This window comes from Aureococcus anophagefferens (assembly GCF_000186865.1).
Source record: "Aureococcus anophagefferens unplaced genomic scaffold AURANscaffold_5, whole genome shotgun sequence".
In the NCBI taxonomy this organism is placed as follows: Eukaryota; class Pelagophyceae; order Pelagomonadales; family Pelagomonadaceae; genus Aureococcus; species Aureococcus anophagefferens.
The window spans coordinates 151,346-164,821 of NW_008705565.1; the positions used below are offsets into that span (position 1 = coordinate 151,346).

Consider the following 13,476-nt stretch of genomic DNA (forward strand, 5'->3'; position numbering starts at 1 on the left):
GTCCCAGGTGAACGTGAGGTAGCGCACGCCGTGCGCGCTCCACAGGTTCGGCAGCTGGCGGCCCGCGCAGTTCACGATGTAGCCGATCTTGTTGAGCTCGATGAACTCCGGGTCCTGGCTCGACTCGCCGTCGGCGACAAAGATGCCGTCCTTGACGCGCGTCGCCATGGGCGAGATCGGGCGGGCGCTATGGGCTAGATCGGGCGGGCGCTATGCCCGTCGCGCGGCGCCCCGGCCTCGGCGCGCGCAAACGGCGCCCCCCGCCGTCCGCCGGCGCCGCCGGTGTGAGGGTCCGGGTCCAAGCCGCCGCCGCCGCGCGAGCGAACCGCCGGGAGACGCGAACGCGGGCCCGATCACCGTCTCACCCGGGATGGGCTGCCCATGCCGACGGGCTCGAGTTCTAGATAACCGGTTGTGTAGTTAGATGCAGAAGTCAACATGAGGATTCCTAGCCATTGTTGACCAAGTCATTGAAGAGGTGCGCACCCCCATGTTGGCGTCCGCTTGCCGTCTCGCAAATCGCCGGAGAGGTGTAGTCGTCGTCGCGCCGCGCCGTCGTCGTCGCATCGCCGTCGCACCGCCGTCGCAGCGCCGCGCCGCAGTCGTCGTCGTCGCGCGCATCGCCCGCCATGCCTCTGGACATCTCGATCCTGCGGGCCTACCGCGGCGGCGACCCCGAGAAGGTGCGCGAGTCGCAGCGGCGGCGCTTCGCCGACGTGGGCCTCGTGGACAAGGTCATCGCCGAGGACGAGGCCTGGCGCAAGCTGACGCAGGACGTCGACGACATCAAGGCGGAGAAGAACAAGAAGCAGAAGGAGATCACGACGCTGAAGAAGGCCAAGGCCGACGTGCCGGCGCAGATGCTCGCGGACCTCAAGGCGCTCGACGCGAAGCGCGCGGCGGTCGAGGCCAGGGTCGAGCCCCAGGCGCAGAAGGTGAAGAAGCTCTTCAGCGGCATCGGCAACCTCGTCGCCGACGACGTCGTCGTGAGCCAGGACGAGGAGAAGGACAACGAGGTCGTGTCGCGCTGGGGCGAGTGCGCGCCGACGGCGGCGCACAGCCACCACGAGCTCCTCTACATGATCGGCGGCTACGAGCCCGAGCGCGGCGTGCGCGTCGCGGGCCACCGCGCCTACTTCTTCACGGACGTCGGCGTCATGCTCAACCAGGCCGTGATCAACTACGGCATCAGCTTCCTCCGGAAGCGGGCCTACAAGGTCATGCAGCCGCCCTACATGATGAACAAGGACGTCATGGCCGGCGTCGCGCAGCTCTCGGAGTTCGACGAGGCGCTCTACAAGGTCTCGGGCGGCGACGCGGACTCGGAGAAGTACCTCATCGCGACGTCGGAGCAGCCCATCTGCGCGTACCACAAGGGCGAGTGGCTCAAGGAGGCGGACCTCCCGCTCCGCTACGCGGGCATCTCGACGTGCTTCCGCAAGGAGGCGGGCTCGCACGGCCGCGACACCTGGGGCATCTTCCGCGTGCACCAGTTCGAGAAGGTCGAGCAGTTCTGCATCACCGTCGGCGACCTCGAGGAGTCGGCGAAGATGCACGAGGAGATGAAGGACCTCGCCGAGGAGTACGTGCAGTCGCTCGGCTTCCCCTACCACGTCGTCAACATCGTCTCGGGCGAGCTCAACAACGCGGCGATCAAGAAGTACGACCTCGAGGCGTGGTTCCCCTTCCAGAAGCAGTTCCGCGAGCTCGTGTCCTGCTCCAACTGCACGGACTACCAGTCGCGGGCCATGGAGATCCGCTGCGGCAACAAGAAGATGGGCGAGCGCGAGAAGAAGTACGTCCACATGCTCAACTCGACGCTCGCCGCGTGCGGCCGCACGATCTGCTGCCTCCTGGAGAACAACCAGACGCCGACGGGCGTCCACGTGCCCGAGGTGCTCTGGCCCTACATGGACGGCCTCACGTTCCTCCCCTTCGTGCGCGACATGGACGGCAAGCCCTTCGCGGCGCCCGCGGCCGCGGCGCCCGCGGCGAACCCGGAGGCCGCGGCCATCGTCGCCAAGGGCGACGCCATCCGCGCGCTCAAGGCGGCCAAGGCGCCCAAGGACGAGATCGCCGCGGCCGTCGAGGAGCTCAAGGCGCTCAAGGCGACGTACGCGGACGTCCACGGGGCCGAGTACGCCGCGCCCGGCGCGAAGCCGGCGAGCTCCAAGGACAAGAAGAAGAAGGGCGGCGACAAGCCCTCGGCGGCGCCCGCCAAGGCGGCGGCGCCCAAGGCGCCCAAGGCGCCGCCCGCGCCCAAGGCCCCCGCGGCGCCCAAGGCGCCCAAGGCGGCGCCCGCGGGCGAGCTCGCGGGCCTCGACGCGGCGCTCGAGGTCCAGTCCTACGTCGCCGGCTTCGCGCCGTCGGCCGAGGACGCCAAGCTCTACGCCAAACACGCGGGCTCGGCCGTCGACACGGCCAAGTACCCGAACTTTGCGCGGTGGCTCGCGCACATGGCGTCCTTCGACGCGGCCACGCGCGCGGCCTGGTAGAGGCCCCTCCCCGGACACGCGTAACCCCGCGTTAGGCCGGCCTCGCCGTCGGGTCGCCCTTGCCGTAGAAGCGGCGGCAGTTCGTGTGGAAGCTCGCGGGCATCTCGACGCGGTCTGCGCCGTAGTTCTCCGTCCGGAGGCCCGACGACCAGGGCCCCGCGCGCCTCGTCCAGGTCGGCAGGGTCGCCGGGTCCGGCGCCGGCGCGGCGGCGTCGAAGATGCCCGCGGAGAAGAGGCAGCCGTCGCCGCCGCGCGCGTGGACCATGTCCGTTTCCCCAAAAAGGTCGTAGCCGAACGTGCCGTTCACGGTCGCCGCGAGCGCGCGGAGCTTCGCGTCGTTCGGCGCGCGGGCCCGCGCGTCGCCGGCGTTCTCCGCGAAGTAGGGCTTCTCGAAGGCGTACTTCGAGTTGACGCGGCCGCCGTGGATCGTGAGCCGCCGCCGCGCGGCGGGCGCGGCGCCGCCGCGCGGCCCCGCGACGATCGCGCGGAACGCCGCGTCCGTGCGGCCGTCGTCGAAGAGCAGGTCCTCCATGCGCAGCACGCAGTAGCGCTCCAGCGTGCGCGCGCCGGCGAGGACGTGGCGCCAGACCGAGAGCCACTGGTCGAGCTTGTCGTCGAGCTTCTTCGGCGCCAGGCCGCCCGAGTGGTCGCTCAGGTAGACCTGGGCGTAGGGGTGGCGCATGACGAGGAGCGACGTCGACACGCGCTCCTGGAAGAGCCAGGGCAGGAACGTGAGCGTGTCGAAGCGCGGGTCCTTGCCGATCCACGTCCGGCAGTCGACGCGCGGCCCGCCCGCGGCCTGCCACTCGCGGAGGAGCGCCGCGGCCGCCGCGGGCCGGTCGTCGACGAGCGTCGCCAGCGCCGCCTCCTTGGCCTCCATGGTGTGCGCGCGGGCCCAGTCCCAGGAGGTCCGGTTCTTGCAGACGTACTCGTTGCGCGCGTCCTTGGGCTTCCACGCCGGGTAGAGCGTCTGCTGCCACTGGGCCTCGTAGTAGAGGTTGCGCCCGATCCAGCACGTCGAGCCCCCGGGCGCGCGCACGGCCTTGAGCCGGCTGCCGACGATGGTCGTGCCGCTGTGGGCGAAGCCGTGGATGAACACGAGCTCCTTCGCGTTCGCCGTCCAGTCGCCGGCGCTCGCGGCGGCGCGTTTCGGTTTCGCGTCGTCCGAACGAAACAGCGCGCCGCCGGCCGCGCTGGCGAGGTCGACGAGCGCTGCCCAGGCAAGCAGCCTCGTCACCATGTCGCCCCTCCTATGTCGCAAAGTGCATCTTGACGATCAAGATCTTGCGCTCCAAAACCTGGAGCTATGGCTAGCCCGCGCTCGCGCCGACCGCTCGCGCTCGCGCTCGTCCTCGCAGCAACAATCGCCTTCGCGCCCGCGCCGCGCGCGCGCGCGCCCAGCCGGCGCTGGAGCGATGGCGGCGACGAGGTCGACGACCTGTCGCCGGAGGAGCTCGAGCGCTACGCGAAGACGGCGCCGACGCCCGAGGAGGAGGCGGACCTCTTCGCCATGCTCAAGGACAAGTTCTCCGAGTTCGAGGGGTCGACCTACGGCGACTACAAGAAGGAGGACCTCGAGGAGCCCCTGAAGCCCGGCAGCCTCGAGAGCGCGCTCCGCGCGGAGATCGGCAAGCTCCCGAAGGCGGAGCAGGTCGCGTCGGACCGCCGCGTGCTCGAGTCCATCTTCGACCGCGGCGCCGAGGAGTTCAAGGAGACGGTCGAGGCCATGAAGGAGGAGAACGCGGCCATCGGCAAGATCGCCGCGGACGAGCTCGCGGCGGACATGGCCGCCGAGGCGCGCGCCTTCGAGACGCGCATGGACGAGCTCACGCGCGCCGCGGGCGTCGACCCGTCCAAGCTCGCGGACGCGGGCCTCGACGACTACGACGACGACGTGCTCGTGACCATGGACTCGGCCGGCGGCCTCAAGCGGCCGCGGTCGGCGCCGCGGCCGCCGGCGGCCGCCGCGCCCAAGGCCGTCGAGCCCGTGCTCGTCGCGGGCGCGGGCGGCGACGCCGCCCTGCGCGCGGCCGTCCTCGCGAACCTCGCCGACGCCGGCTACGGCGACGCGGCGCTCGAGGCGGCGGGCGAGGTCGGCACGCTCGTGCTCGTCGGCGCGTCGGACGCCGAGGCGAAGCGGCTCGTCGAGACGCACCGGCCCGGGCGCGTCGTCGTGCTGAGCGCGCAGGGCGTGACGCGGGCCGGCGAGTTCGCCTTCCTCCTGCGCCGGGGCACCCTCGAGAAGGCCGGGGCGACCGAGGGCGCCGCGAAGCTCGCGCTAGCGAAGCTCGCGCGCGGCGGCGAGGCCGTCGTCGTCCGCGCGGGCGCGGCCGCGGGCGCCGCGGGCCCCGCGGTCGTCGAGGTCGGCGACGGCCTCGACGCGCCGACGGCGCCGGACTTGGTCGCGGCGTGCCTCGCCAAGTGCTGCGCGTCGCCGGACGTCGCGAACGCGACGCTCACCGTGTCCGGCGCCGGCGCGTGCTCCGACGGCCGGTGGGGGGATCTGCTGCTCAAGGCCAGGGGCCCGGAGCTCGCGCGCCTCGACGTCGACGCGCCCCTCGACGACGTCGTCCTCTGGGCGCGCGAGTGGGCGACGCTCTGGCGCGGCGACGGCGCGAAGCGGCGGCTCACGACGCCCGTCGACGTCTTCGGCGACGACGCGGGCGCGGACCTGCTCTTCGACGACAAGCGCGCGCCGAAGCGCGCCAAGGCCGGCGGCGTGCTGCTGCGCGCCGAGCGGCCGACGATCGACGGCGCCGCGGCCACGCGGCTCCGCGCGGTCCGCGCGGACTACTCCGACGGCGTCGCCGTGAAGCAGATGTCCGAGGACGAGATCATCCTGCGGCTCAAGGCCGACTTCGAGAAGACCTTCGGCTAGAGGCGCCGGGGCGTCTAAGCGGGCGCCTAGCCCGGGGCGCGCCGCCTAGGTCGCCTCCTCGCGGCGCTCGCAGAGCCACATCTTCTGGCCGCGCGCGTCGAACTTCCCGGCGCCCGCGAATTTCTTCACGGCTAATAGTATTACTAACGACGTGCGCAGCCTACGAGATGTCCAAGCGCCCTTTATTAACATGACATGTACCGTCGGGGGGCTCCGCGCGTGGGCCTACTTCTTCGTGGCGAGGCACTTCTTCTTGCTCTTCTTCCACTTGCAGCCCGCCTTTTTGCACTTTTTGGATTTCTTCTGCTTCGCGCAGTCCGCGCACTTCTCCTTCTTCGCGTTCCACGCGCAGCCGGCCTTGGTGCACTTCTTTTCCTTCTTCTGCTTCTTGCAGGAGACCACCGAGGAGGCCACGCACTGCCCCCTCTTCCACTCGCAACCGCCCGCCTTCTTGCAGGGCTTCCTCTCCGCGTTGGACCGCGGGCACGTCTTCGAGTGGCACTTGTTCGTCGAGTCCCACTGGCACAGCGTTTGGCCCTTCTTTGCGAACTTGAGGCACTTCCTCTTCTTCTCGAGAACTCTTCTTGTTGCAGGGGTCCTTCCCCGTATCGCCGCCGCCGGCCGCGAAGACGGCGGTCGTCGTCGTCGCGCCGACGACCGCGCCCGCGTCGCCGCCGCCGCCGATAACGACGACGTCCGCGAACGCGTCGGCGACGTCGAGCGCCTCGGCCTGCGCGACGACCTCCTCCGCGACGGCCTCCGGCGTGAGGTCTCTCGCCAGTATCTCGTCGATCTCGTCCGCGTTCGAGACCGACGCCGCGTTCACGAAGAACGCGACGACGATGACGCCGTCGACGCTTTCGATCGTCACCTCGACGTCGCCCGCGTCCGCGCCCGCGATGGCCGCGACCGTCGCCGCGAAGACGTCGGAGTAGTCGACCGCGTCCGCGAGGGTCATGCCGCCGATGTCGAGCTCGCCCGCGACCCCGGGCGGCTTGGCCGTGGGCGCGTCGGAGGGCTTGGCCGTGGGCGCGTCGGAGGGCTTGGCCGTGGGCGCGTCGGAGGGCCTGGCCGACGGGGCGTCGGAAGGCTTGGCCGACGGGGCGTGCGAAGGCTTGGACGTGGGCGCGTCGGAGGGCTTGGCCGACGGCGCGTCGGAGGGCTTGGACGTGGGCGCGTCGGAGGGCGTGGTCGTCGGCGTAACCGTGGGGGCGCCCGTGGGGGCGCCGGTTGGGTCAGCGGTGGGCATGGCCGTGGGCATGGCCGTGGGGACGGCCGTGGGCGTAGCCGTCGGATCACCGCACGCTGGGAAGGGATATTTATAGTCCTCGTGCCAGGAGAGACACTGGTCGAAGGCGTCGGCGCCGTCGAACATTCCGCCCATGTCCGTCACCGCCGACACGTCCCAGCCGCCGATGTCCGCGTCGAAGACGACGGCGCTGAACGCGAAGCTCATGTCGAACATCCGGCTCATGTCCATCACCTTCGACGTGTCCCAGCCACCGATGTCCTGGTTGAAGGCGTCAGCGTTGCTGAACATGTTGCGCATGTCCATCACCTTCGACGTGTCCCAGGCGCGGATGTCCTGGTTGAAGGCGCGAGCACTGTTGAACATGTAGTTCATGTCCGTCACGGACGACGTGTCCCAGTCGCCGATGTCCGTGTTGAAGGCCGGGGCGCCACTGAAGATCATGCGCATGTCCATCACCTTCGACGTGTCCCAGTCGCCGATGTCCGGGTCGAAGCCCTCCTCCGGGTTCTCGAGGAGATATGCGGCGCCCTGGAACATCCAGCTCATGTCCGTCACCTTCGACGTGTCCCAGTCCCTGATGTTCGCGTTGAAGGTCGCGGCGTGGCGGAACGCGCTCGCCATGTTCGTCACCCTCGACGTGTCCCAGTCGCCGATGGGTCCGTACTCGGCGTCCGTGCCCTGGACCCAGCGGGTGGCCGCGTCGTGGAAGTTACCGTCATCGATCGTCTCAACAACAAACCCCACGCCCTCGAGGCCGAGGCCGCCGCGCCGGGACGCGGGCCCGAGGAGCGCGCGCGCCGCGCCGGGCGGCGCGTCGACGCGGTGCGTGTAGCGCTCGTTCGGCCAGCGGAGCGCCGTGCCCGCCGCCAACGGCACGCGCGTCTCGTCCCCGGTCGCCGCGTCGACGAGGACGAACGTCGCCGAGCCGTAGATCGTGAACCTATTTTCGCAAAAGACTAAAATCCAGGGTTAAAACGTCACCCCTATATATTTGGTTCAAACATTTGAAACCTAGGGTAAAACGTCACACACCCTTATAGTTCTCTACACAAAAAGATGTGCGATCATCGTTGCTTGTATTATTATCTTGAATAATTTTTAGTTTCCTAACGGCAATCGCTTTACGCTGCGCAAGAATGAGTCGCAACATTCTACTACATACGAAATCGCGCGTCTAAAATACTATACTATCAGGCAGGGTTTTATTTCTAGATCGCCCCACGAGCGCCGTCCTCGATCCATAGTACCTCTATGCCGTCCCTCTTCCGCGCATTGTACTCCTCCTCGGGCTATGTATGTCGCGAGCTCGCGCCGCTCGTCGTCGACCAGCGCGCGAGGTATCTCCGCGTCGCGATCCTGGATTCGCGCCTCTAGGTCCACCATCTGCACTTCGGCGGCCCGACCCGGACCGTCGTACCCTTGTCGACCTCGACTGCGTGCTGTTGTCCTAGGCCCACAGCCCTTCTCCAAACTTCGACCCACAACGCGTACGCGGGACACCATGCAGTCCGCCTCAACGTCGCCAGGGTCTTCGTCGCCAGGGTCTCCGCCGCCAGGGTCTCCGCCGCCAGGGTCTCCGTCGCCAGGCGCTCCATCGTGAGGCGCTCCGCCGTGAGGCGCTCCGTCGCCAGGCGCTCCATCGTGAAGCGCTCCGCCGTCGAGGCGCTCCGCCGTCGAGGCGCTCCGTCGTCGGGCGCTCCGTCGTCGGGCGCTCCGTCGTCGGGCGCTCCGTCGTCAGGCTCTCCGTCGACGACGTCGAGTATCGCCAACGTGTGTCCACCACACCGTTCTCGCCATTGCCTCTCGTTCAAGGACCCCCATCCCGCGGTGGTTCCGGCAATTCCCGGCGATGGCTGCACCGGTGGCGCGGCCTGGCGGCGCGACGGCGGGCGGCTGTCGCGGGTCAAGGCGACGACGACGATGGAGACGACGACGGAGGCGACGACGGCGGTGACGACGACGACGGAGGACTGGAAGCGAGCTTTTCAAACCAACAAAACACAGAGCTCCACCCAGTGCGACGACGACGGCGGCGACGACGGCGACGGCGACGACGGCGGCGACGGCGGGCGGCTGTCGCGGGTCAAGGCGACGACGACGGCGGAGACGACGGCGACGACGGCGGAGACGACGACGGCGGTGACGACGACGACGACGAAGGACTGGGTTAACATGCGAGCTACTTCAACCAATTCACAAAGCTCCACCCAGTGCGACGACGACGGCGGCGGCGACGACGGCGACGGCGACGAGGCGAACGCGACGGTGACGGCGGCGGCGGCGACGACGGACAGCAACGGCGGCGCGGCCTGGTCCTTCGAGGAGCGCAAATCTCTGGCCTGGTCGGTCGCGACCCCCCCCCCCCTCTCCGGCGACGGCATCGAGCCCCTCAACGACATCGGGCAGCTCGTCGCGGCGTGCGATCTCGTCGGCGACGTGTTCGTCGTCGGCGCCGACTCGGAGGTCCCGTACGATGACGGCAAGTTCGACCACGTCAAGCTCATCATCGTCGGCGACGAGGGCGCGCTCGACTTCGCCAAGCTCGGCGACGACGCCTGCTACGCGATCAAGGACTACATGGACATCATGCCCATCTGCATGGACGACGACGGCCCCTGGACCGACGACGAGCTCGCCAAGGTCCTCGACTTCTGGAACTGCGTGAAGACCATCCAACCCAAACTCTCCCTCGGCTGCCTCTTCCCGGGGCTCCAGGAAAGCTCCGGCTGAGCCTGAGGCCGAGCCTCTGAAAACTCCGACTCCCGCGGTTCACGCCTCGGTTAGGCGTTCGGTTCCTCCCCGGGCCCCCTGTTTAGAGACGCGTCAAGGCAATTCCCGGCGAGCATTGTCGGGCGAGCGTTGTCGAGAGTTACTGCTCGATCCCGGTTGCACGAAACAAGGACTCGCTCCTCGACGATCGCTATTCCTGGTCGCCGCCTCCGGCCACCTCTTCATCCGTCTCGTGCGTCCATACATCATCTCGTGCGTCCACCTCGTGCGTCCATATCGGTGCTCGTGTCGCTCCCCCGTGAACATCCTCGCCCTCACTCCCGCCCCCGGGCATTAGCTGCACGATGCGCGCGTGGTATTCGATCATCATCTTCTTCGTCTGGGGCCTCGCCCCGAAGGCGTCCGGGCAAGAGCTCGCCAAGCTCGTCGCGAGCGACGCCGCGGAGGACGACTACTTCGGCCGCTCCGTCGCCGTCAGCGGCGACCTCGTCGTCGTCGGGGCGTACGGGAACGGCGACGCCGGCTCCTCCTCGGGGTCGGCCTACGTCTTCCGCACGACGAACGACGGCGCCTCCTGGACGCAGACCGCCAAGCTCGTCGCGAGCGACGCCGCGGCGGGCGACTTCTTCGGCACGTCCGTCGCCGTCAGCGGAGACCTCGTCGTCGTCGGGGCGCCGTGCAACGACGACGCCGGCCCCTACTCGGGCTCGGCCTACGTCTTCCGCACGACGAACGACGGCACGACCTGGTCCGAGACCGCCAAGCTCGTCGCGAGCGACGCCGCGGAGGACGACGAATTCGGCTTCTCCGTCGCCGTCAGCGGCGACCTCGTCGTCGTCGGGGCGCCGTGCAACGCCGACGCCGGCTCCTACTCGGGCTCGGCCTACGTCTTCCGCACGACGAACGACGGCACGACCTGGTCCGAGACCGCCAAGCTCGTCGCGAGCGACGCCGCGGCGTCCGACTGGTTCGGCTACTCCGTCGCCGTCAGCGGCGACCTCGTCGTCGTCGGGGCGCCGTACAACTACAACGACGACGCCGGCGACGAACCGGGCTCGGCCTACGTGTTCCGCACGACGAACGCCGGCGCCTCCTGGACGCAGGTCGCCAAGCTCGTCGCGAGCGACGCCGCGGCGTACGACTGGTTCGGCACGTCCGTCGCCGTCAGCGGCGACCTCGTCGTCGTCGGGGCGGCCTGGAACGACGACGCCGGCTCCGACTCGGGCTCGGCCTACGTGTGGTCTATTCCCGGACCCACTCCCCGACCGACCCCGCGGCCTACGCCGCAGCCTACGCCCCGGCCTACGCCGCGGCCTACGCCCCGGCCTACTCCCCGGCCTACGCCAAACCCGCAACCCGCTCCCGTTCCGAATCCTCGGCCGACGTCGCTGCCTACTCCCCGGCCTACGACGAGTTCCGGAGGCGGCGGCGGCGGTGGCGGCGGCGGCGGCGCGGACACGATCGTCGTCGCGGCCGCGGCCGTCGCGGCCGTCGTCGCGGTTGCCATCGCCTGCGTCTGCATTAAGCGCCGCCGGCCCAAGGCCGCCGCGGCTCGCGCGGACCTCAACGTCGAGGCGCCTCCGGATCGCGACGACGCCTTCGCGGGCGGCGCGTGGAACGTTGCGGCCGCCTCGACGAAGACGCCGGCGACGAAGACGCCCGCGCCCAGCGCGCGGTACCAGCAGCTGATGCGCGAGTCGGAGGGCGTCGTCGCGCGGGGCATGACCGCGGCCCGCGTCCTCCTCACGGCGGGGCGCGTGATGCCGGTCATCGGTCCGGTCTGCGAGGCGGCCCAGGACATCCTCCGCTCCGTCGACGAGCACTTGCGCAAGTCGGACGACGTCTTGATGGCCGGGCGAAGGGTCGTCGACGTCCTCGGCGCGTTGCAGCAGATGTCCGCGAACGCCGCGAAGCTCGAATCCGGGAACGCGGACCTCGTGGAGTCGAAGATGCGAAAGCTGAAAGGCCTCCTGTGCGACTTCAAGCTGGCCGTCGACGCCTTTGGACGGGAGGGCTGGCTCAAGCGCGCTTTCCTCCAGCACGGGCGAATCAACTCGTTGACGAAGCTCGACAAGGAGATCACGACGTGCCTCGAGAGCCTTCAGCTCGATTACAAGCTCGCGATGGACGCCGAGATTCTCGAGCGCACATATCAGATGGAACAGTCGATCACGATGCTCGTGGCGAAGCGTTGCTCCGAGACCCGCGAGGACCCGGCCGCGGCCGCCGCGATCCTCGCCCAGACCCCGTTCGCGATCGCGGAGGTCGTGGAGAACGCGCACGTGCCCGACGACGAGCTCCTGATCGAGATGCGCGAGATGAATGGCGAGGTGCGCCAGGGCCTGGCCCAGATCTTAGTTTCCCATCGCGAGCTCTTGGATTCCCATGACAAGGTCTTAGACTCCAATCGCAAGATGCAGCAGGGTCACGCTACGCTGATCGAAGAGGTGCAGAAGTTGACGAAATGGGAACGCGCGCGCCGTCTCAAGAACGCGCACATGGAGGACAACGAGATCGAGCTCGATTTCGTCGAGGTGGAGCCGTTCGCGGGCGGTGGCCAGGGCAGCGTCCACAAAGCGGAGTTTGGTGGCGAAACCGTGTGCCTCAAGAAGTTCTTACTGGTCGGCGTCGGAGCGCAGTCCGCGCGCGACAAGATTGTCTCCAATTTCAAAAAAGAAGTCGGCATCATGGATAAGCTGCGCAAGCACCCGCGAACCGTCGACTTTGTTGGCATTTGCACCACGGATGCGAGTTTTCTCGGCATCGTCACGCAGTACCTGCCGAACGGGTCGCTCCGCGGCGTCCTCGACGATGCGCGCGGCGATGCCATCACGCCCAAGACGCAGATCATCTGGGCCAAGGACATCGCCATCGGCATGGCCTATCTCCACAAGGAGGGTGTCTTGCATCGCGACCTCAAGAGTCAAAACGTGCTCCTGACGCACGAGTGGCGGTGCAAGATTACGGACTTTGGCATCAGTAAATCAGAAGCACTCAAGACTATCGCGACGACCTCAACCATGCACGGAGGAGCTGGGATCTCCGGCACGTTTCCGTTCACAGCGCCCGAGGCTTTTAGCTCAAGAACACGTTTTACTGCGAAGTGCGACGTCTATTCTTACGCGATCGTGCTCTGGGAGATCTGGGACCGCGGAAAACCCTGGGACGGCCTCGATCCGATGCAGATCATGCACGCAGTCGGCATGGATCAGGCCCGCCCGAAAGTGCCAGATTTGATGCCCGTCGAAGTGCGTGCGCTCATGTGTCGCGCCTGGTCTCACGACACGGCCGCGAGGCCGGATTTCGAAGACATCGTGACGCAGCTATATATTATCGAAGGCAAAGGGCTGTGACTGGGTCCATGTGTCCCTGGTGAGCAAGGTCTATTATGGAAAGCTCGTTCGCGATTCAGACATGTCTGAAAACATTCGCGACTACGCGATGATGCGCGCCCTCATCTATATCAAGCACAAAATATAAAACTCTAACGGCTCTCTCGCACGAGTTCGATCTTTTCGTCGAGACTCGACAACTACGGCGCCGCCGCTCTCAAATTTGTGTCGGGGGGGAAGTGGGGGCTCGGGCGCGACGCCGATAGAAGTTTCGGGGCGGAACAAGTCGCGGGGCGCCGGCGGCGCGCGTGATGTGCGAGAGATGTCACGAGACACGAGCGAGATTAGTGAGACGTCAAATTCTAAAATCCCACATTCCGACACAAGTCACTTTGTTGAGGCCTCCGCCCGGCCCGACGACGCTTCCGCGAAGCCCGAAGCAGCACGTCCCCTTCTCGCGAAGCGTCCGGTAAGGGCGTCGGCAGGTCCCTCAAGCGTCGGCGTTGAACTCCCATCTGCTGGCAGACTTTCCGAGTCGACCGCGTCGCGCGCCCCCCGCGTCGCGACGGAAGATGTGCCCCCACGGTCAGCCACGCCGGGGCCCCGGCGACGCCTCCGTCGTCTCGTTCGCGGACCACGGCACGGCGGGCTCCGGGTGCTCATAACGCTCCTGGCCCTCCCGGCAACCATCTGGGCGGTCCTCTCCCGAGTCGCTCTGGCGCACGTCGCGCGACGCCTAGATTCCGCCCGGAGATGGTTTTACGAGCCCCCCCCCCCCCGGGCGCGAGC

The 13,476-nt window shown here is 68.2% G+C and overlaps 2 protein-coding genes across 2 annotated transcripts; both read left to right on the top strand.

Moving 5' to 3' along the window:
- Positions 1-629: 629 nt before the first annotated feature.
- AURANDRAFT_23294 (hypothetical protein) lies at positions 630-1,949 on the top strand (the record flags this gene model as incomplete). The annotated part of the gene is made up of 1 exon (XM_009036566.1): positions 630-1,949. A coding segment is annotated over one exon (1,320 nt), but the record flags the coding sequence as incomplete, so codon positions are not given.
- A 9,958-nt stretch (positions 1,950-11,907) lies between these two features.
- On the top strand, positions 11,908-12,681 carry AURANDRAFT_3378 (hypothetical protein; the record flags this gene model as incomplete). Its single annotated transcript, XM_009036494.1, has 1 exon — positions 11,908-12,681. A coding segment is annotated over one exon (774 nt), but the record flags the coding sequence as incomplete, so codon positions are not given.
- Between the last annotated feature and the right edge of the window lie 795 nt (positions 12,682-13,476).